General features: G+C 43.2%; 1 protein-coding gene across 3 annotated transcripts in view; it reads right to left on the reverse strand.

The window, feature by feature from the left end:
- The window catches only part of CNNM2 (cyclin and CBS domain divalent metal cation transport mediator 2), a 186,383-nt gene that overhangs the window by 27,342 nt on the left and 135,588 nt on the right, over positions 1–23,453 (reverse strand). For 2 of the 3 annotated variants that reach the window (XM_054034136.1, XM_054034135.1), the window contains exons 2-7: positions 21,610–21,753; positions 16,947–17,084; positions 14,679–14,848; positions 11,215–11,308; positions 6,781–6,846; positions 2,198–2,382 (exon numbers count right to left, since the gene is read on the reverse strand). In XM_054034136.1, coding sequence (XP_053890111.1) covers positions 2,198–2,382; positions 6,781–6,846; positions 11,215–11,308; positions 14,679–14,848; positions 16,947–17,084; positions 21,610–21,753 — 797 coding nt within the window. The remainder of the gene's footprint in view (positions 1–2,197; positions 2,383–6,780; positions 6,847–11,214; positions 11,309–14,678; positions 14,849–16,946; positions 17,085–21,609; positions 21,754–23,453) is intronic. The other variant, XM_054034137.1, reaches the window with a different exon arrangement.

Raw genomic sequence — 23,453 nt, forward strand, 5'->3', positions numbered from 1 at the left:
CAAGGGGGGTGGGGTGGGAAACACACACAGAAAAGACACAATAATACTTTGGTTTCTAATGCTGGTGTCCTATAGGACACACTATGAACATAAACTCTCTCCTCTTGCCAAATTCTCCTTTCAGCCCTGTTTTTCATGGGATCATTCCACTTCCTACAAGACAAGGCTGAGTTCTGCAAGCCTAGCAGGATTAGAGAATCCTAACTTAACATCATGATGTGGTGACGATTCAACGTGACACAACATTGTGATGATAATGTTGCCACGTGGTTCAGTCCTGTCTCAGTGTTGTGATGTATGGATTTGTCTCACTGGATATACTCTCAAGAGGCCCAAGAGATTTTTAGTTACTCCTAGCTAAAAACCACTGATGTTGTGATGCAAATTTTGAGGGCCTCATCCACAGCCCATTGATGTCAATGGGAGTCTTTCCAGTGACTTCAATGCGCTTGGGATCAGATTCTTAGAGTCCTCTGTAGGAAGTGAGTCAAACAAGCGTTACAATTCTGATACAGTTCAGCAATTCATGGTCTCACATGCCGTGTGGGCCAAATCCTGAAGTCCTTGCTCTGATGCCAATGGGCATTTGCCAGAGTAAAATCTGACCTTTGAGCCAACATCAAATTAGCCATTTGAAAAATATCTTAAGTTAGCCAGCTCTTTGGTAAGCTAACTGGAACTTAGGGTTTGCTATACTGGAGTCACCATATAGGTCAAATATTTCAATACCCTTGCCCTGGGACCTGATGCTCCGGAGGAAAGCAAACCCACTAACCTCACACTATACCCGATAGTAGTGCCATGCTATACATGGGGAAATGGGGAACTCCTTCCTGAAAACAGCAAGCAATCCCCTTGCACTGCATTGGATTCACCTTCCCAGCTATATCAGCTGTCGCTGTCTGAAATAATATACGTGTACGGATGACCCCAAGTTCTGAGCAGCAACAACTGACTGACATGGGGGTTGGGGAAATAAAGGAGGTGGGAAAGGAGTTCTGCCTCTCGCTCACTGGGATCATATCTCACAAAGCAATTTCAAGGCATGTGGATGCAACATAACCTTGGGTTGCCTCTCAATACAAAGGAATAATTGGCCATTGCAGTCTATAACAAGGGCCTGTAACACTGACACTGAACTCTAAATTCACTCTGGCCAGTGTTAAACCCTTATTAATGTAAGTCTGTAAGACTCAGTGCATCAGCTGGTTGGAGCATGTGTCTCTGTGTTACGACAACATCACTTTTAAATCTTATTCCCAGTATATCTGGGACCATAATCAACATCTCCAGCATTAAAAATATTTTTTTATTCTCTCCCTTATTTAAAGAGTTTTGAATATCTGATTAACTGTGGCAAAGGGCAAAACCAGTTAAAGTGCACTGTTTGAGCTGTGTGCTTAGAAAGAAAGTCTCAATGTAAGTAACAATTGAAAATGGCTTTGTTTAAACTAAGCACCATGATCATTCTGGGATAGTGGGATACCAGCTTCCCTAATCTAAAGGGGGACTTCAGCTAGGTTTGAATTGCCGGTTCCATCACATTGGTCTGCTCACCCCACAAGATCTACACACGTTTCAGCACCTTGCCTGGTTATCATGATGGGACACAGCGAGCTGAAGAACAGAGCAATATGCACGTGCCCAATGGTGGTTAGCACGAGAGGTGGGCCTGACATGGGAAGTCCGGATGCAGAGATGAAGTCAAGACTTCTCCAAAGTTGAGGAAGGGGGACAAGCCGGGAGGCAGGTTGGATCCCAAGTTACATTCTGGGCCAGTTTTTAGTTAGAAATGAAATGAATCAATTGCACCACCAAATTCTTCATTCTTCAACTAATGAGAGCTGATTCAGACTGTTCAAAAGGCTTTACAAAACTTCACAGCAAGAGATAGGCTTTCAAGACTAACTCCAGTGGAAAAGATTTTTTTTTTTTTAAAAGCTTCCTCTGAAGTGCTGGTAACCAGAAAATGAAGTGACCAGTCCGATTTCACTGTCCAAACCGAGCAGTGGAGGAAAGTCAACCAGCAGCAGAAACCGGGGAAAGCGGGCAGTTTCAAATGACTGCTGCTTTCATAATCCTAGTTCCTCTTTGTAACTCAAGGACATAACAGATCTGCCATCTCCCTCCCCCGCCTCTCAGCTCTGCAAGGTAGCGCAGCATTTCTGAGAGGGAACCCGGCTGTCTCTTTTCCTACCTTGACAAACTGAATATCTGAGAGTGCTTTCACTGAGTAGTCTGGGACGTACACCTGAAGGAAAGATGCATTCAACTGGTTGTTGCTGCTCCCCAACGTTGGTGTCACCGCTTCAATGCGATCACCTCTATTTAGAGAGTCCGAATGGTTCAAGCCACAAGGACGAGGGGGTGACTTGTTTTCAGCTGAAGAATAGGAAAGAAGAGAGAAAAACTTTTTAAATAAAGCCGGAAACGGTTAGTAACTGGTTCTCAAAGACATTTGTTAACCCATGATATAGCATGGACGACTGCACAGGTACTTAAGTCATTGAGTACAGCAAAATTACCATGAGAGTTAGGACGTTTTAAATCCCGAGCTAATTCGTGACATCACTATAGCTAGGATAAGCTGTTAATGACCATGATCACACACAGTGCACAGTGCCTTTCCTCCAGGGACCTTGGAGCCATTTGCCAAGATTTACTTCATTACACCATTTAGTACATTTCACCTACATCACAGGGGTGGCCTCTACTATATCACATCTGGTTGCTCCACAAGGTAGGGTGCATCCACCTTTAGAGGTTGAGGGAATGCTAAGTGACGTGGTTCTGAATGGGCCAAAGTGCGCTCTCTTTATTTCATCTGTTTCTGAAATATTTTCCTTAACACCTGCCATGGCTCAGGGTTTGAAGGGATAACTTGGGCTGATGCAGTACTGAACCTCTGTCAGCCAGGTGACACAGTGGAACCAGCGAATTACTCTACTCCACGGAGAAACACCCAGATTCTGGAAAGGCCTTGGCATGCTTGCTCCCTGGGTATGGCAAAATCATGACTGATCAGCTACTTCTCTCACTAAAAAAAAGTGCTGAGCTTCACTGGCCCACCGAAGCATTGTAACCATCCCAGAAGGGTGCCCTGGCCAAAATTTACCTACTGGACAGTTGTTTTCAGTAGATCTGATGATCCCTTCTGGCTTTAAACTATGAAAATACTAAAATGCTGCTTTCCTTGTAAGATGATGTTCGCTTCCGTAAGTTTCCGCCAACTCAATGCCCTACATGGACTGGGGCCCTACAGGGTACGTCTACACAGCACCACCAACAAAAACCAACCCGCAGCAGTGAGTCTCAGAGGCCAGGTTAACTGACTTGGGCTCGCACGGCAAGGCTAAAAATAGCAGTGTAGATGTTCAGGCTGGAGCCCACACTCCGAAACCTGACGAGGGGGTTGTGTCTCAGAGCCCAGACCCAAACAACTACATTGCAATTTTTAGCCTTGCAGCATAAGCCCGAGTCAGCTGACCCAGGCTCTGAAACTTGCTGCAGAGGGGTTTTTTGCTGTGAAGATGTGCCCACAGAAACGCATTTCAAAATGCAACTTCCCAAGACTTTTAGCAGGTCTTCTTCCCTACCTGGATGCAAATCACAGAATCATAGACTATCAGGGTTGGAAGGGACTGTGTGCTGATCAAGATACAGATTATCTGCAGGATCAGTGGGTTTTTGGTCCCTACCAGACCCAAAGTTCATCAATTCCAAATCAAAGCTAAACCTGGCTTGTTCTGAAGAGCTCATTGGGTAGCCAGTGCACCGAGAGAGGTCTCACTTAGTTTAAGCCATTGTGGTGAAAGCCTTTTTGCATTGACTTAGCAACCAGCAGCATCTTGACAGCTAGAGCCTTTCTACAAAGGAGCCTTGATCTTAAAAGGTTTCACAGTGCTCTGGGCATTGTCTCCTTCACTTAGTCATAAAATTCTTAATGCCCTCCTTAGCGGGTGGACACAGATCTGCCTTGTCATGGGCAGCACAGCCCACTCTCTGCAAACCATGCCATCCTTGCAGGAGAATGAAATGTGCTTCTTCACTTCTTGCATTCCTTTCCCTCTTTCTAAAGTCCTAGCATCTCAGACTCCTCCTGGCTTACGATGGAATTGAAGTGACCCTCCATTTGCCAATTGCTTTTAAAATCCAGTGGCTACTTTACAGCTTTCATTTCAAACAGCAAGGAGGAAAATTAAGGTTTTGAGAAACAGGCAATTCTGTGCTGCAATTTCCATCAGTGGGGCAATCATTTTGGCCTCTAGAAGCAATGCCAAGCTTCGACTCAGAGGCAAGCAGTCAGATTTCTGTCAGCCCTCCATGTGGATACCCCCTTGTCGTCTTGGGAAACGACTATAAGACGACAATGGCTATTATCAGAAGCAACCCAACGTTACTAAGCATCTTTCTTCACAGAAAGTAGTCTGACCAGATACCATCATTCTGTCAACAGACCAAATCAGTCAGCCTTTGCTTCCCTATACTGACGCACAAAATGCATATTTTGTGGCAAGAATAGCACCTCACTAGTTTTTTGAAAAAAGTTTTTGTCTGAAGTAGCTTCAGCATCAGTGTGAATCTGACATGGACTCCTGAAATCCTCATTCATCAAGGGTAAGGATATTATTGGAAAAATATGGTGACTGAAGGGGGGGAAGGGAATGGAAAGAGTGCATGTGCCAAAAACATGGAGTGGATGGAGGCAGAGGCCAGAACAAGAACAGCCAGCATGCAGGAGAGCACAAAAAGCAAGGGACAGAGAAAGTATGGGGGAAAGTGAGGAAGAGAGGGCATGCAGGTGTGTATGTGCAGAGTTTTTTGGGGGTAGGGGAAGTGTGCATGAAGAAGTGAGGAAATAGAAAGCGCATGAGACAGAAAGAAACCAGACAGGTCCATGTTCTCTGAAGAACAGTGCATTCCCTGCCCTCCCACCTCCCTCCAAGCAGGTCAGCTCATATCTAGAAAGCTTGGGTCTTCCCAAATTCCTACAGAAAGGATCTAATGGCACAAAGCAGAAGTCAAACAGCGAGTTACACATTTGGGATTAACGCAATGGAACCTTTTTCAGAATGTCCCAATACCACAGCCGAGAATCCCGGTACAGTCACCTTTGTACCACATGTTCAGCAACACAACTGACAGTGAGCTGCATTGTCAGTTCCCATAGCAACCAGGGTTACCATATGATTTCATTTCAAATGGTATATTCCCCCCCCCCCATTATTATTTTATTTCTTTCAGTTGGAAAAATCTAGGAAAAAATGTCTGGCATTTATATTGGAAATAGTTTGCAAGTGTGAGGGGTACATTTCATTTGTAAAATGGAAAAATAAAAAAAAAGATGATCTGGGCACAGAAAAGTAATTGAGCAAAAAAGATAATCAAAGCTGCAGAGTTTCAAGAAAAAAAATAAAGCCATCAAACAGTTTAATTAAAGAAAGATTAAACTTTTTTCCCTTCGATTTTAGCTGCTGGAAACTTTAACTGGGCATGAAAAAAATCCCCTGCAGGGCAATAACCTGTAGTTTGTTTGGAATGTGCGTAATACTAATTTCAGGACAGAGGGTAAAATATAGCAGAAAGTTAAAAAGAGAGAGGAAAAACCCAAGGAGTAGATGCCGCATAAACACCAAAAGCTCAGGAAATGGCCAATGAGAGCTCCTTTTGGTTTGCACATTAAAGTTTGGGGGAAAGGGGACGGTTTTGTTTTTTTAAGAACACACATATTGTCCTGTTCATGTTCCGGTCAGAGGTACAGAGAGACAGTGGCATTAACACGAACAAGGTAACTTCATGGAAAACAAAATTTCAGCACAGCTCAGCCTCTGTTGAGGAACAGTCATTCCAGTACACTCTGCCATTTCCCTCGGGTAATGTTTTCATTTATCTCCTAACTAGGAAAGGCACCCATGGTGCTCACTATAGGTATGGTTGGCTTCCAACTTCCATTCTGGATTCCTCTCCTCCCAGTTTCCAATCGTTCACAAATGCCCCTAACAAGTTCTTTTTGGCCTGACACATTCCATACTTGGTCTTAACCCTCAAGTGAAATGTTTTGAGGAAGTTTAAGCAAAATTAGTTCAAGTTCAGTCATCTGAGTAATGCATGGTCTTAAAACAAACAAAAAACCAAATCCCCACATTTTTCTCATATCTCTCATTCACACATTACATTTATGAATAACTCAAATACCCCCTTGCAGAACTATCAAATTTGGCTTTATTTATAAGTCTCCATGGAAATCTGTGAAATAAATCAGTTTTGAAGACAACAGAGTTTTTGAGCATGTGAAACAGGATATTCTGTGTATGAACAATATAATTTAAATTTTGTTTGGAGATAAGGTACCTCTTCCTCAGTTAAATTTTATATTTTTGGCAGTTCAGCAGTATGCTTTCCTCCATTTTAACTCCATCTTCTGCAGAATTGAGACATTTTGTACATTTTTATATGAACCCAGGCTAGGGACCAGAATATTATCTTTAACAAAAAAAATCACCCTGATACTGCATCAGTATAGGAGTAAGAGAAGCAAGGACCTTTTCATTACCAAATACATGCTCTTTAAAAAGTTATTACTTTTTTCATTTTGATGTGTCTGCAAGTTTGCTACTAATTAGTCATAAATGAAAGTTTAGGATACTTACCTGTTAGGCATATCTCTTGGCTGAACTTCTCTCTAACAAGTAAAGGGGTCAGACAAATACAGACTGCAACTGGCTTTTTATTGGGTCAGCGCAGACACAAGAATGATGAAAAAGAAGCATGCGGATTTACCTGGAGAACCTGCTGCTAATAATTCTGTTCTGCTGACAACAAAGGTACGAGACAGGGACAAGGGAACTAGAAGAGGGAGAGAAAAAGAGTGAGATCATGACTGGGAAGGGGACAGCTCTCCACACTTGCCAGGGGAAAGAGTTAATTCACACTCTTCGAAGAAACCAGAAGCACAAATCAATTGCAGAAAAGTAAAGGGGGAAAAAAAACTGATTAGGCAATTTGTAGAAATAATTAAAAATAAATCAGCAAAACTACATACATTCCACTTGGTAATCCTAAATGCCATTCAATACAGAGTTCTCAATTTACATTTCAAGACCCATTCATTTAAAAACAGTATCACAAGGCAAAATCAGCAACCACTTTATCCCAAGAGATGAAGAATAAAAATGAAAACCCAGCAAGTCATCTTGGGGGAAGATCCAACGGGGGTAACTAAATACAGAAACAAAAACAGGATCGATTTCACCATTTTTCAAATTCTTTTTATCAGACCATCAAAAAAGAGCCTGCAATTTTCCAAGTCTAGCCATTTTAGGGTGAAGAACATAAGAACGGCCATACTGGGTCAGACCAATAGTCCACCTAGCTCAGTATCCTGTCTTCCGACAGTGGTCAATGCCAGATCCTTCAGAGGGAATGAACAGAACAGGGAATCATCAAATAATCCATCCTCTGTCACCCAATCCCAGCTTCTGGCAAACAGAGGCTAGGAACACTTCAGAGCATGGTTTTGCATCCCTGCTCATCCTGGCTAATAGCCATTGATGGACCTATCCTCCAAGAATGCATCTAGTTCTTTTTTGAACCCCATTATAGTCTTGGACTTCACAACATCCTCTAGCAAAGAGTTCCACAGGTTGACTGTGCATTGTGTGAAGAAATATTTCCTTTCATTTGTTTTAAACCTGCTGCCTATTAATTTCATTTGGTGACCCCTAGTTTGTGTTATAAGGAGTAAATAACACCTCTTTATTTACTTTTTCCACGCCAGTCATGATTTTATAGTGATTTTAATAGTGATAATTTGCACTTATGTAGCACTTCTCATCTACTGTTCAAACTGGAATTTACAGACATTTAAACCTCAGCACCCTTGTATTGTCTTCACTTTCCAGAGGGGGAAAGAGAGGCATGGGGGCTGTTAGGGATTGGGAGTCTTAAAGAGACCTACTCTTGCACTGCAGTGCCTCTCTCTGGCTATTACCCAGAGTGCTGAGGAGAACAGCTTCCAGACCTACATGGGGCAATCACAGTCATTTTATTTATAAGAGTTCATCCCGCCAAAGCAGGACTCTGGGTGCCGTAAGACATAAAATCTCATAATAAAATGTACTCTCAACATACAGAAAAATGCACCCACAAACTAACGGCTTTGCTACTGGAAAAGGGACTGTAGGAAAAGTAATAAATACAGAGCCACTAGCGGTCAATTTAAAACAAACCCCAGATGTATGCACTTGGAGTTTGGTGAGAGGAAGACCAACATGCATTTCAGAGTAGGAGGGCCCACCCTGGGAAAGGTGCAATGACACAATCTATGGTGGAGCGGTGGGATCCCTAAAAAGACAGGTGACGTTTGAGTGCAAAAGCTGGACTGAAGGAAGGAAGAACCCAGAGCATGCCAGCAAAAAAAGAACACTAGGAAGTTCACACTAAATAATAGTGACAAAAGGAGTAGCTGTGAAAGATTTTCCAGTGTAGTATTGGTCAGGGCCGGTACAACCATTAGGCGAACTAGGCGTCCGCCTAGTGGTTGAGGGCGCCTAAAAGCCCGCTCGGGTGAGGAGGTGGAGTGGAGGTGAGCTAGGGTGGGCAGCCCGCAGTAACGGGGGGAGGGGCGCACAGGGGAACCACTCCCCACCCCAGACCACCTCTACTCTGCCTCCCCCGCTGAGCACACAGCCCCTGCTCTAATTCTCCTCCAATCAGCACTACAAGTCTGGGAGGGGAGGAGAATTAGAGCGGCGTCGGCGTGCTCAGCGGAGGAGGCGGAGCGGAGGTGAGCTGGGGTGTGATCCCCGGGCAGGGTTAGCTGCTGCGGCGGGGGGGAGGGGACAGCGGGCGGGGTTAGCTGCTGCAGAGGGGGGGCTCCCCGGGCGGCGGGCGGGGTTAGCTGCGGGCGGGGGGGGTAGCTGCTGCAGGGGGGCCGAGCTGGGTTAGCTGCCGCGGCGGGGGGAGGGGACAGCGGGCGGGGTTAGCTGGGTGCGGGGGTGGCACAAGGTGGAAGTTTCGCCTAGGGCGCGAAACTTCCTTGCACCGGCCCTGGTGTTGGTATATGTCAGATGAGAGTTGATGCTCTGGCATCCCCCAGACCCATCTGTATTCTAAGAGCTGAGCCTCAAAATTGAGGGAACAGGAAGGGTGTAAAACATACACACACACTGGACCGTTTCTAGAGCACAGACAAAACTCTTCCAAGGATCTGTGCTTTAGCAAATCTGCTGTTCAAAAACCTACAGGGTGGCAGTAAGATCTATTTAACTTCAGCACACGTAATCAAGGAACAATTGCTCCCTACTTTGAATGTGAAATTGCTAACATATATTCAGAAAAATGTCAGCTAAATGGCAACATAGATTACTGCTTACATCACAAATGTCCCAGAGAATTGCTTTTGTCTCTGGAATTTACTCTAACCATCCACTCTTACAAGGAAATGATAATAGCTTATTTATATATAAAAAGCAACAGAGGGTCCTGTGGCACCTTAAAGACTAACAGTTGTATTGGAGCATAAGCTTTCATGGGTGAATACCCACTTCGTCAGACACAAGTGGGTATTCACCCACAAAAGCTCATGCTCCAATACATCTGTTAGTCTATAAGGTGCCACAGGACTCTCTGTTGCTTTTTACAGATCCAGACTAACACGGCTACCCCTGATACTTATTTATATATAGTACTTTTCATCCTAAAGTCTCTCAAAGCCATTTAACAATATATACTGAGATCATTAACCCACTTTTGAATTGCAGCTACTTCTTGGGTGGAACATGGAAGGCATTCTGCTCCTGTAACACCAGAAACAAATTTCTGGGTGAGTGAAGAAAAACTCCTTTTGAAGCCATTCAAGGAATTTTAGGTTGGCAGAATGTAACTGCTAGACTAACCCACCAATATTTGTGAAAAGTGTTGTGGGATTTTTAATTACTTCAGCTGATCAGAATCTTGGTTTTGGTCTCTAGCTGAAAGGCAGCATTTTCAGCAATAAAATACGTCCCCTGGCGGGGGCAGTGGCTCAATACGTCTAAGATGGACAGGTACCACCCACTGAATCACTAACATCACTTTCTGCAGCACTTGAGATTTCTGGAGGTCTCCCATTAGACACTGAGCCAGCCCAGCCTGGTTTAACTCTGGAGATGTGACAGAATCACAGCCCAAGGTGGTACGGCTGTAAGACAGCAGCACACTTATAGAGACAACTGAAGTGTTACCTTTACTTCTTGTAATCAGGGTTAGCCCACAGTGAATGTCTAATACATGCTTATGTGATGGAGGTGGCTTGACAGGGTACCTGGCTCACAAGATTATGGTTTTTATAATGAGGATTCACCTGGGTCTCAACTAGCTTTTCTCATTGCAGTTGCCTATATTTTTCTTACATATATTTTAAAGAAGATACATTTCTGTGCAAGTTGGTTGTATGGACTGATTTTCAGCATCTTTGCATAATGGGAAAATCTCTCTTCCTCATTCCAGTAGAACTGATAATTCTCAGGCTTGTTTCAGAAACTTCAGACTTGTCTACAAGAGGAGTTATTGCTTCGCAAAGGAGGATGCCAATCTACAGTGCACCAGCTTGCCACGCGGTATCGCCCCATGTGGACACTGCTATACTTGGGGGCTTTCAGTACTCTGTAGCAGTGGCCTCACGGGATGTTACTGCGCGGCAAGCTGCTGTGCTGTAGATTTGCACCTGAGCTTGCGGCACAGTAACTTGCCATGTAGACAAGCCCTAGGATTATTAAGATGTATCATCATTGTTTCCTGATAAGAGTCATTTTCATTTGACAGCACCATATGTCTTTCTAGTACTTAGTATTACTTATCCTGTTCCTTCAGTCCCTATTATGCTGCTATTAAAAACAAACAAACCAAAAAACCCAAACCCAACGGTCCCTGTAGTCAACCAGAAAAACAGGTCACTGACTAGCAGACTTCTTGTCTGCTCACAGCCTGCAATCTGGCAAACTTGTGACAACTGGTCAGATTTCGTGAGTTAATATCACAACCAGCATCAACCACGCCCAGGTGTGAAACACCAGGCAGCTAGTTACATTGGCAGGATGCTACCATGTATTGTGGATGCCAGCTGCATCAAACACCACAGGGGTCTCTCCTACACAGCTCACTCCATCCACATTAACAGCGAGAGGCATGCTTGGGCATGAAAGAATTTCAAAAGCGGAAGGTAAGAGAACGTACCTGGCGATGCTGTGAGGGCCATCACCCCATAATAGGAAAAAGCACCAGCTTCAAACTTCATTCCCTCTTTCCCAGCCTCCACTTCCACTTTCCCCTGTTGAGGAAAACGAGAGAGCCATAATTAAAAGGGGCCTCAAGCATTCCAAAGATCCAGAGACCTTAGAACAGACTTGTATCCTGAAAGCCGCAGCCTTGCCCAAAGCAGCAATTTAGGGTTAATTCCTGCCTTCTGCTGAAGTCCGTAAAAATGCACAGACAAGGGTAGAACTTACATCTCAAATCAGTCCCAAAACTTTCCAGCCTCATATCTGCTCCAGCTAACTTAACTCAGCATGGTGGGCGGGCTCACCACTGCAAAGACATACAGTAGCTTCTCAATGGTACTACTTTTTTCCACTTCCAAAGAATGTTTGTGCACCACTAAGCCATTTACTTCGAACGGAAGGGAAGGAGTGGTCTCCAATCTGAGAAAGCCCATACTACATACGGTTTGTCCATCAAGACAGATCTACTCATTTCAGGTAACTGCCCAAATTCACACAAGGCCTTTCCAAATACAAACACAGGAAATCTCAACTGGGAATGGGAGTAAGCTCAACATATTTTGGGAGGGTGAAGTTAAGGGTGTATGCTTTCCCCCACAGAAAAGAAATCCATAATCCCTGAAGGAGTCCTGAATCCCCTTTCTCAAGGTTCTTTTGGGTTAGTTGGTTTCCAACGGTTTTACAAATTCCACATCCCTTACTATTTGATACTGACATTTATACAGGATCTTATCAAAGGATCCCAAAACACTTTACAAACTATGCACAAGTACACCACCACAGAAATGCAGTTGCTTCTGGTGTGGAACACAGAAGTTATTTAACAGCACATAACCACTCTATACCCATGAGCCTAATACAGAAAAAGAACAGAAGTATCTCTTCTAGAAATGTATTTTTAATGTTCAAAGTATAAAATTAGAAGCTTCAGTAACTACCTAGTAGGACCCTATTTTCAACTCCATTCCCAGTGCAGTGCATCACTAGTGGATTTTGGGACAAGGGAAGAAGAAATCTGATTCCATATCAAGCTGAAACTATATTTTGTGGGCGGAAGGAAGGGTAAACAGAATTTAATTAATTATTTGCAGTGTTCTCAGTCTCTGCTGGGCTGGAGAGAAGGAACAGACTGGGTCCTCCCACATATAATGGATAAATATGCCATTGAATGGATAGCCAGGTCAAACTGAGGCTAAAATTTAGGTTTTGTAAAAACACGCTTACACTAAACCTAAGACCAATATACATGTTTCCAAGTGTTTTTTTTTTTTTAGTTCAATTAAAAACCATTTAAAAATAATCAGCCTTGCCCATCGGTATTTTCAATCAAACTATGCAGCAGTGTGCTAGTGCAGTAAAGTGCAATCAAATCATCTAGTCTAATTGTCCAAGATGAGTAGTGCAAAAGGGAATCCGACAGCATAAACGGGCCAGAAGTACGTTTGAGCTTTATAATTATTTCAAAAACATACTGTTCGTAATTTGTTAAAAATACAGTGTTCAGCCTCGTAGACTCAATTGAGTAATTACTGGCGATTATTCATCACACAGGCATAGACTCCAACCCTGAAATTAGATGTATGCAGGTCGAATCCTCACTTGGCAGTCCCTTTGAAGTTAATGGTTGAACAGTTTTGAGCTGGCAGTTAGCTGTAAAAATGGGCCCTCAATTCTGCGACCTAGTTATTTCATTAGTTACACACACCAAAAACGTCACCCTTGCCAAATCTGGGCCACACAACAAGAGTGCAGCATGCCGAGCAGTTTGCTAGCTGAGAATCAGGCAGCAAAATTCCACAGGCATGATACTAGAAGTGTCCTGCCACACTTGACAGGTCTGTGTTGGCATTTCCCCCAAGGTTGTTTAATGACACAACATGAATTTTGAGTGTGTGTGTGGGGGGGGGGAGGGGAGTTACAAATTGCCACATAATGTATTGGTGCGGAAGAGATGAGCCTATCCAGTGGAAATAAATTACATTTCAGAAATCAGTAATTGACTATTTGAGATTAAATGAAATTAATTTACAGAACTGTACATTTGCTATGTGAAGAGTATTAATATACCTTGGGACATCCAGATCAGAGACTGACCATACTGCAAACCAAAGGGAAGTACTTACTATCTGCTGATACTTGTTCTGGTAGAACCAAACCTTAGTACCACTTTTACAGCACGTGTCTTTTTATACACTCACTTTCAGATGTGACATAGGCATGTAGAAAAGTTTCTTCTAAAAACAGCATGTTAGTTTTTACTAATTATATGCTTGCTTATTACAAGATGGTTTGTTTGTCTTAATGCGTGCTCTTTATTATGCTCACGCAATACTGCATCCTACAGCACTTGATCTATTATCTTGCCTCCAGTGTATTTCAAACTGCAGTGATCCACTGCAGAAGTGTGGGAGTTTACAGAGCTGCCAATTCCTCATGGAAAGCAATCCATATTAACAAAGCTCAACTGGATACACAGCACCACATTTTTGTTTCTCCTTTCGTTCTTTATTACTAAGATCATGGAAAAATAAGGACATCTTTATGTTTAATGCCACGTAAGAGTCTACAACCCTGGTTTACAGCATAAGTTATATTACTATAATATTGTTTTGAAAGCTATTTTGTAAATACAACTGAACCCAGTCTACTCTGAGATTTGAGTTTCAATCTCAGTGTAGACAAGTATTCCTATGCTCCTGCTGCTTATTTCCTGAGGAGTAAAGCTCAGGAGATGAACGCTGAAGAAATTAATGAGAAAATATCCTTCCTAATCTCAAAGACAAAAGAGCATTTCCTCATCCTTGGCCTGTAATCTCATTCGATCACACAAGTTAAGCAGGATCAGGCCAGGGTTACTGCTTGGATGGAGAACCTCCAGGAAAACCCACAGTGCTGGAGAAAGCGATGTTGGCAATTCAGTAGGTGGCGCTCTTCCCTAAATTAATACTAAACAATTGTGCCATGATACTAGAGGTGCAGACTTTCAAACATAAAAAATGAGTTTTTGATCAGCTATCATACATCCCATGGCACTTTTTGCAAGAAAAAAAAAATGCATTAGCTAGAGTGTCCTGGCCAAATGTCATTTCCAGTCATTACATTTTGCCTACCAATGTTTTCCCGACTGTTTCAACTGGACATAAAATTCTTTGTTGCCTGACCAAATAATACTGGCTGCACTTTTGTTGCAGTAGGGGCCTATTATCCACACTGTACAGAGGTTAAAATTGAGGCTGTGAGCAGTTGAACAAGTTGCTCAAAGTTAGCAACCTAGCAAGGGAGTCAGGAAGAGAGCCCTGGTGTCCTGGCTCCATACCTTAAGAAGAAGACTAATATAACTTTAAATAAAGTTTAGATCTGGAAGGGAAGGAGTAAGGAGACAGATATCATGATTCACGTATATCTAGTCATGTGCCTAACCTGTAAAATGAGAATGAAGTAGTCGACAGGCTTGTTTCTCTGGTAGAGGTAGTATTCTGGGGCTTTCTTGTTCTTCTCATCGTATTTCAGCTCCTGGATGACATTAGGATGTTTTAGCAGCCTTAGGAGGATCTTCTCTGACATCTGGGATGGGCCAAATGCTTCTACTTCTATAAACACAAGACACAACTTGGCATTATACCTCACGTGCATGGGAATGAATTGGCATTAGTTGTTAAGAAACATGGAAACAGAAGCATATGGTATAGAATTGGAGTTTTCCTGTCTTTTGAGCCTCTTAGGGTACATCTACACAGGGATAAAAGACCCACGGCACGATCGCAGCTGACTCAGGTGTAGGCTTCGGGGCTAAAAATTACTGTGTAGACGGGCCACCCTCAGCCCGAGCCCAAACATCTACACAGCAATTTTTCAGCCTGGAGCCAGAGCCCGAGTCAGCTGACCTGGGCCAGCCACAGGTTTTTTATCCCTGTGTATACATACCCCGTGGCAGATTTTCAAGCAGAAACAATACTCCAGTTCCCAGATATTACAAATGTATTTGCCCTCCTTGAGTTAATAACATACGTTTCAGATGACTGAGAATGATCTTCCCAACATGAAGGGAAAAGGAATTTGCCCATCTGAGAGCTCAGAAAGCCATAGTTATTTGGGCTTGCTCATGGAATGGGAAGGGAATGGGTTTACAATTGGGGTCCAAAGGACCTTTCAGTTTCGTTTTGAAATGATGTTATAGTGGATTCATTATTTATTGCATTTGTTTCTAAAGGTCTCTGATTGTTCATAGACCTAGAAAATTGCTATAGATAGGCCCACTGTGTAAACCCAAAGAAGAAATAAAGGAAAGGTGCCACAGCCCACATGGGGACAACGGCTCAAAGTGAGAGGCAGAGTGCAGGCAAATTCACACCAGTGGGATTAATGCATAGCACACAGAACACACCTTATAACCTCTTGCTCTTACTGTTCAACCTTCCCAAGGAGAGCTATTTGAAGTGGAAAAAAACCCAGCTTTTTGTGGAGCGGATTTAGGCCAGGGACACTCAAGAAGTAGACATGCAAAATGCCAAATACTTGCTAACACTGGTTTCAGAACAGGACTTTGGAGACACTGGACTGTCTGCAGATCCTGGTCTGCTTTTAGAACAGTCCAACCAAACTGTAATGTCTGACTTCGTTAGCAATGCTTTCACAGCCAGACTTCGATTTAAATTATAAAATCATTTTACATTTCCTAGACAAGCACAGAAACAGCACCCGCAAATTAAGTCAATAAAAATCTGTCAAGACGGTGTTTGGGAACTCCCATCGAACTTCGTGCACATAAATGAACGAAGTGTTATTTGTTATTAAAGCTGCGTTTTCCCGTTGAACTGTTTCCTTTCACTGGAAGTAGCAATGGTGAAAGGTGCTGATTGAAAGGCTTGTACATGGAAAGCCATTGCCTACACACCAAACAGGTACAGCGTGAGCAATAACAGGTCAAGCTTCACACACGCTGCTGCTAATGGGTCTTATCTCTGATGCAGAGAGACCAACTCTATGATGAAAAGAAAATCCAGTCGCTGTTGCCTACGCAATCCATGGGCTCTCTGCAAAGACTGCCCAGAGGGGGACCAACCATCATGGTGATTTGGGAATGCAGACATCTGCCCACTGAAAACTGGACTGAAGCCACCAACTCATGCCCCACAGGCCAACAAGAAATCCATTTTAAAAATACAATCCCCCAACCTGTTCAATTTGCATTTAATTTGCAAAGAGACATTTTCATTTGGAGTCAAAGCCCCATGGAACAGGTTACACTTTCCCCCTGAAGTCCAGGATCTCTTCCCAGATGAGCCACCAAAGGGGAATTACAGTTAGCAGTCCAGTGAACTGGCCAGTTGGCACAGCGTCCTTATTAGTTTGTTCCCTGAACTCTCCCTAATGGGGTGTACTCGCTAGTCATTAACCTGGCTGACTCTACACATGCAGTGTGGCACTTGCATTCAACCTTACCTTTCAGACCAATTTAAAGTTACTGGTCCACCCCTGGTAAATGTCTCAGAGGGTTCATGCCGACACTGAACACAGGAGAGGAGAGAATTTAAAAAGAAAACACAAAATACACAAAAGTGGCATTATTTGTCACCCCATTGTCCAGCCTCCCTCCCTGCCAGCACTGCCCACTGGCCTCGCAGCCTCCACTGACAATCTAGCTCTCAGGCACTTGTGTGATTGCAAGCTGCGATAAGCCGTACTTGCCTGTTGCCAGGAAACGGTGCATTGCCAGGAGGAGCTGTGGTGATATTTTAACCTTCATCTCACTGTCTGTCTGTTTGAAGGCAGAGAAGTCCTGCTTCCTGTCCCGATGGGCTACTTTTTTTTTCGTCTTGTTATCAGCTGGGGAAGGGAGGGTGGGAAAAGGAAGGGAGCAAAGTCTGTTAGAACAGGATCCAATATGAACTGCACTGAATGTAGTTATCTGATGCCTTGTCTACACTACAGGGAAAAGTTGATCTAAGCTATGCAATTTGAGTTACGCAAATAGTGTAACTCAAGGTCGACATAGCTTAGATCTACTTAGCGCGGGGTCCACACTATGCGATGTCAACGGGAGACGCTCTCCCGTCGACTTCCCTTACTCTTTTCAATCTGGTGGAGTGCAGGAGTTGATGGGAGAGCGATCTGCGGTTGATTTAGTGGGGCTTCACCAGACCCACTAAATTGACCGCCGATGCATTGATCGCCGTGCATCTATCCCCAGGTAAGTGTACACAAGCCCTAAGACCATCCAAATTGCAACAGACATGTAGAATAACAAACAGGACAGAGAGACCTCCCTACAATATACTCAAAGCCGATTATATGAGTGATAAAACTTTAACTGTACTATAGAGCTCATCTTGCACTTGCTCCACAGGTGTGGTCTCAGGCAGCAGCCCAGAATCTTACTGATTTCAATGGGATGAAGTAGTCTGCCTGTGGAATTTGGACTGGAGGACCATGGCCTTGTTATACCTATTGGAAGGTCTTGTTCTCGACAGTTTTACTAATGATAAACAAACAAATCATTTCAGTATCTGCAGCAGTCACTTTTGTTCTCCTATGCACATCATAGGAATACCTTGCAAATATTCGGGTTATTTAACCGCAGACTGAACTATTTAATGTAACTGATAAGCATTAAAGAGCCACCATGGTATGCTACCCCCTGATGGTACAGATCATTATAGCTATTTTCTACGTATTATAAAACATTTCACACACACTATGTTAAAAGGTTGTGAAGTCAAGAACTCAAAAGTTAGGAAATACTAGAATTAAGACTATCTGTGCAACTTTCATTTGGCCTCCTTGTCCATATGCATTATGGTACAGTCTTTAGTTACACAATCACATCCATTCTCGGGCTTCTCATCTGGCAGTCTCCTCGGCCAGCCAGTTCTAGTTCTTCCCTTCCAAGCTCTTTATCTGATTTGTTTCTTCCCCTTACCCTGGCCTCCAATCTTAACTCCCCTCTCACACTGCTGGGGTCCCAACTGCTCCCAGTCCCAATCTCCCTCTTCTGTCTCCTTATCCCACTCTTTGCCCAGCCAATGCCAGTTCTACCCCTATACCTTGGCTCCTTGCCAGATCTCCCTCTCCCCCCAACCCCACTGGTTCTCAGGCCCAGTCTCTGCCAACCTACTGGTTCCAACAACCCACACCTCATTTCCTCCCAGTTCCTGTTCCCTTGCCCAGTCATTTCCTGTCCTTCCCCCACCGTGCTTCCAGAGCCACTCTCCCTTTCTCCCAACCCCCTGGGAGTCTCCAGTCTCAGGCTATGTCTACACTACCGCGGTAAGTCGACCTACGGTACGCAACTCCAGCTACGTTATTCATGTAGCCGGAGTCGACGTACCTTAGGTTGAGTTACCGCAGGGTCCACACCACGGGGGGGGGTCAATGGAAGAAACTCTCCCATCGACTTACTTTACTCTTCTCGTCAGGGGTAGAGTACAGGGGTCGACTGGAGAGCAATCTGCTGTCGATTTGATGGGTCTTCACTAGACCCACTAAATCGACCGCCGGCGGATCGATCTCAGAATCTGAATCCCGGCTGTAGTGTAGACCTGCTATCAGTTCCTTCTCCCACAGTGGCTCCTTTTTCCATTCTACATTCCTCCCCCGAGTCCACCTCTTGTTCCCGGAGCATTTGAAACCGATGTTTCCTTCTCAACACTGCATAGGCTCCTCCATGCTAGCAGGCCTCACTGAGAGCACAGCAGAGACAGACTCCCTGCTCTCAGTTCAGGTGCCCTGACCTGGTACAGTGGCAGCAGCCCAGAACTGCAAATGCCCCAGGCTGAAGCATGACCAAAGCAGATAGAATCTTTGGGAGTCTACTGAGAGTGTGGAGACTGCAATTTTTCAAAGGCTTACAACTTAGCCACATTTGGGCAGATTTTCATGGGGATGGCAAAAAGCACATCCCTCACACAAAGCCCACCCCTACTGGCAAATTTCATGTAATTGTCCCAAAGCATGGGGGCACTAGAGTGTTTCAGACAAGAAGCTGCTAGAAATTTTTAATATGGGTAAAATGAGTTTTTGCCTAGCCTTGTTCTTGGAAATTGCTAAACCATCTTGATTGAAAAAATGAGCCTGATACAGAGACCCAGCAAGGAAAATTTCAACCCAGTTATAAGTAATTGAAACCAGATGGACGATGGGAAGCGTCAGATAACCTTAACTGTAGGCAATGCCATGAGTCTTGCCTACAAAACTACATACACAGAGTGATGTTTCCCATACAAGAAGCTTGACTATAGTTCAGGTTGCACAAGGGTTCATTTCTACCCCTTTACAACATAATCACTAAACATTAAGGAAACTAGCAGTTAAGGCAACATTAACATCAAACCCCACAAAATTCATATGCTTTACCTCCTACTCACAGTTCATATACCATGCACAAACCACTTGTACTTTCCATCATTATGTTGATTTGGAGTGAATACTTCAATACTAAATAATATAAATACAAAATATTGGTAGAATGGATTCTAGTGCTTCAGAATGAACCAACAGGTCCCCTGGATGCTTTGCATTCATTTACAGCAGATGGTTTTGGATGGCCACAGCATCTAGGAGCCCAGGAGAGTTCTCTCCTATTTGTATTATACTGCATAAACTTTCAATAGTTAAACTTTCCAAGGAATAACAATTTCACATGGACTTATGTTCATCAGATCTATTTTATCAGCCTACAAAGACCATGAAATACAGGGCCTAATTTTCTGGCCCCTTTCATAGCATTAATACACTCAACCCCTTTTTCTTTTCAGTATTAAATATAGAATAATCCAAATTATTTATTTTAATAAAAAAGCAAAAGAGTTATACCAAAAAGCATACACAGTACCTCCCACCTCTGGGAGCACCCCACTATCCTCAAAGAGGCAGGTACAATACACCAAAGGGAGGATGTTTTTGCAGGGTAAATGAAATCATAAGATCCTACTGTAAAGAATTAAGCCACAATCCTATTGAATGGACAATTGGAAGGGTTGACAGTAATGAAGAGTTCCATCACATATGGTGTCAGAATTCTAGATGTATTATAACACCACTCTTATATTGGTGCTTTTCATCAGTAGGTCTCAAAGCACTTTACAAAGGAGATCAGTACCATTATCCCCATTTTACAGGATGGAGAAACTGAGGCACAAAGCGGGGGCGGGGGGGAGAGGAGGAAGGCACATGACGTGCACAAGGCCACCCATCAGGCGAGAGCCAGAAATAGAACCCAGGTCTCCTAAGTCCCAGTCCAGAGCTCTATCCACTAGGCCACACTGCCACCTTATAAAATACACTTAAGGTAAGAATATTACGTCTTTAAGGATTGTCATACAGGAACTTCTGGACACCTGAATACTGGTAAGATACTGACAAACTGAAAGTGGTTCAGAGAATAATATACTATTAGGAAACTGGAGAGATGGACTTAGGAAAGATTCACCTAATATTTACAGAAGGGGAAAGAAACAATGAAACAAAGGAAATCTGATTAGCATAGGGGTATTTCAAATGATTATGTGTATTGCAATCGTGCTTATAGGCCCCAATGTGCTAAGCCCCACACAAACACACAGTAAGAGACAGTGCCTGCCCCCAACCAAGGTAAAGAACAGTTAAGACAGATAAAGGACGGGAGAAAAGAAGTACTGTATTTGTAACCCAATTGTACAGGTTGGAAGTGGGCAGAGGGAGAGATTAGGTAACTGGCCCACAGTGAGATAGGAAGTCTGATGGAGCTGAGAAGGGACCCCAGATTTCGAGGGTCTCAGTCTAGGGCTCTAACCATGACACTTTCCCTTCCTCTCAAAATATATTAACATTAAGGAGGGAAAGGAATTGTATTAAGTGGTGCAAGGAGAAATAACTAGGGGCTGAGTAATCACAGTGCTCTTAAGGAAAGGAAGTCCCTCATCACTACTGTGTCCCTACCAATTCACTGGCAGTGACCAACTCTAAAGAGAAATCATCCAACTTTCCTCTACCAAAGAATGGGAGTGGTACTGAGAACTCTCAAGGGTGACATGGATATTAATCAAGGAGAATCATGGAGATCTTGAGAGTCGCAATAAGGACACAGAATAGGATTGTTTGAGGTGGGGAAATAATAACTGAACAAAACTGAAGTTTTGCTCACATAAACTGTTGGGATTGAAGATTCTACAAAAAAGTTGTCCTGTTTCAGCTAGAGAGTCATGCATAGAGGGGGCCATATTGCAGAAATGACAATGACGACAGCCAGCATGTGGACTTGTGTGGAAATTTGACCTTCTAGATCTTAAGTAAAACAAATTAGCTAGACCAAGAACAGAGGTCGGAAGAATTCTCTTTGATGTTTAAAGAAAAAGCACAAAATACTTCTACTCACTGTACAAATCAGTTTCATCTAGAATCTCAGACTTGATGATTTCTTCAATCACATCTTCTAACGTGACAATCCCCAGGACTTCATAAAAAGGATCTCCTTCCCCTTCATTGTTGACTCGCTGTACTATTGCCAGATGAGATTTGCCTGCAGGGAGACAGATTAACAATTATGACTTTAGACTCAGAGATTAGAAATGGAATTATCAGCAAAGGATAAAAATAGAGACTCATAAAAAACTGTTTCACACTTTCTAGAACAGAGCAACCATAGTCCAATAGATACTTCAAGGGATACTGTCAGCTAAAAGAAAAAATAAATCCGATTTCCATATGAAAATGCTGTTCCTGTTGCTATCACAAGTTGCATCTAAGATTACCAGAGCTGAACAGTTAGACATATTGAACATTCCTCCCAGTTTGTTTACCTGTGCATTTGTCAGTACTTGGTGTTAAGTCCATTTCATTGTTTTGTTGATGGTCAGCTATACTTCCTGTCTTGTACACCAGCACCAGGACACCACACCCCTGCCCTGCTTTGCACAGAGCTCCCATACGTGCATTTCCTCACACTCTAACATTAGCAACAAAACTGAAATTGAAGTAGCAGCAGACAGGCGTGTGCAAAGGGCAGATGTGGGGGAGGAGAGGTAGGTCCGATTGTGTTTGGTGGTGGTGGTCTGTCTCTGCCTTCTCCTCCGCCCACCACCAAACAAGAGATGGGCAGGCAAGTAGACAAGCCCATAACATTACAATTTTTTTTTAAATGTAAGGCATACTATTTAAAGGGAGTTCTTTCAGAAAACGGAGTATTTTGAAATTAGTCCATAAAAAAAATTCAGGTTGCCGTCAAAGTACGGTTAATTACAGTGAAGAGGATAAAGCTGAAATGTGACATGCTAGTGGCAATGAAGCTCCCTCCAATGTCATTTCTGTGCTTATTTCAGAGTGCACTAACAACTCTTAAAATCTTCTCTGCCACCTTCTGTATCGTTTTGTTTCACAGAACATGATAATGCCATGGACTAAGAATGAAAGCAGCATATTTGGTAGCCAATTTCTATAGCCATCATTGAAACTCACTTAATTGCAAAGCTATGTAGAAAAGTGCCTCAAACTCTAGGATCAAAGAGTTTGCCAAGACACAACCAACCAACCAGACCAGAGCTAAATGCTGAAGCACAGGTATAACGGTCTCAATGTACATAGTCTATTGTCAACTGGGCAATATTATGTTGCATCCCCTTTGTTGGTCTCTAGCCTGGCATCTAAGCCACCCACTCTGCGATCCATGGAACATAACCAAAATAGTCCAACGTTTGTTTCCTTTGCTCAGACCCCTTTATAGGCAATAATGTCTGGATGTATGAAGATGTGGATTATTAGACTAACAGGCATTCAAACTATTCCAACCCAGGCTCGCTCATGCTCAAAGAATGAAAATATCTTGAACAAATTAGACCAGGGAGGAAAACTTATCAACGACTGATATAAACATTGCATCAGGTCAAGTCAATTCACTTCGGTAAGATTTTCACATCTGCTTTCCCAGGGACCCAACATAAGCAGTTAAAAACAAATTCTTGGTGAATGCTGTCTGTCGAAAGTTAAATTCTTTTGCTATTCCCAGCTTGTAATCATTTAAAAGGAATTTTCCAAAGCAAGGTCTAATATTAGACTCAAAATGAAGTTTCCATTCCACTTAGGCGATATTCTCACCAAACTAACTACTGCATAATCTGATTGTCTTGGAGCTACTCGTTTAGATGCAGATGGACATACTTTAAATACCAGCTCCACAGCACCAGTGAGTCTTATCTTGAAGGGACCTTATTCAAGGGTGAGTTA

This window comes from Malaclemys terrapin, chromosome 7, assembly GCF_027887155.1.
Source record: "Malaclemys terrapin pileata isolate rMalTer1 chromosome 7, rMalTer1.hap1, whole genome shotgun sequence".
Classification (NCBI taxonomy): Eukaryota; Metazoa; Chordata; order Testudines; family Emydidae; genus Malaclemys; species Malaclemys terrapin.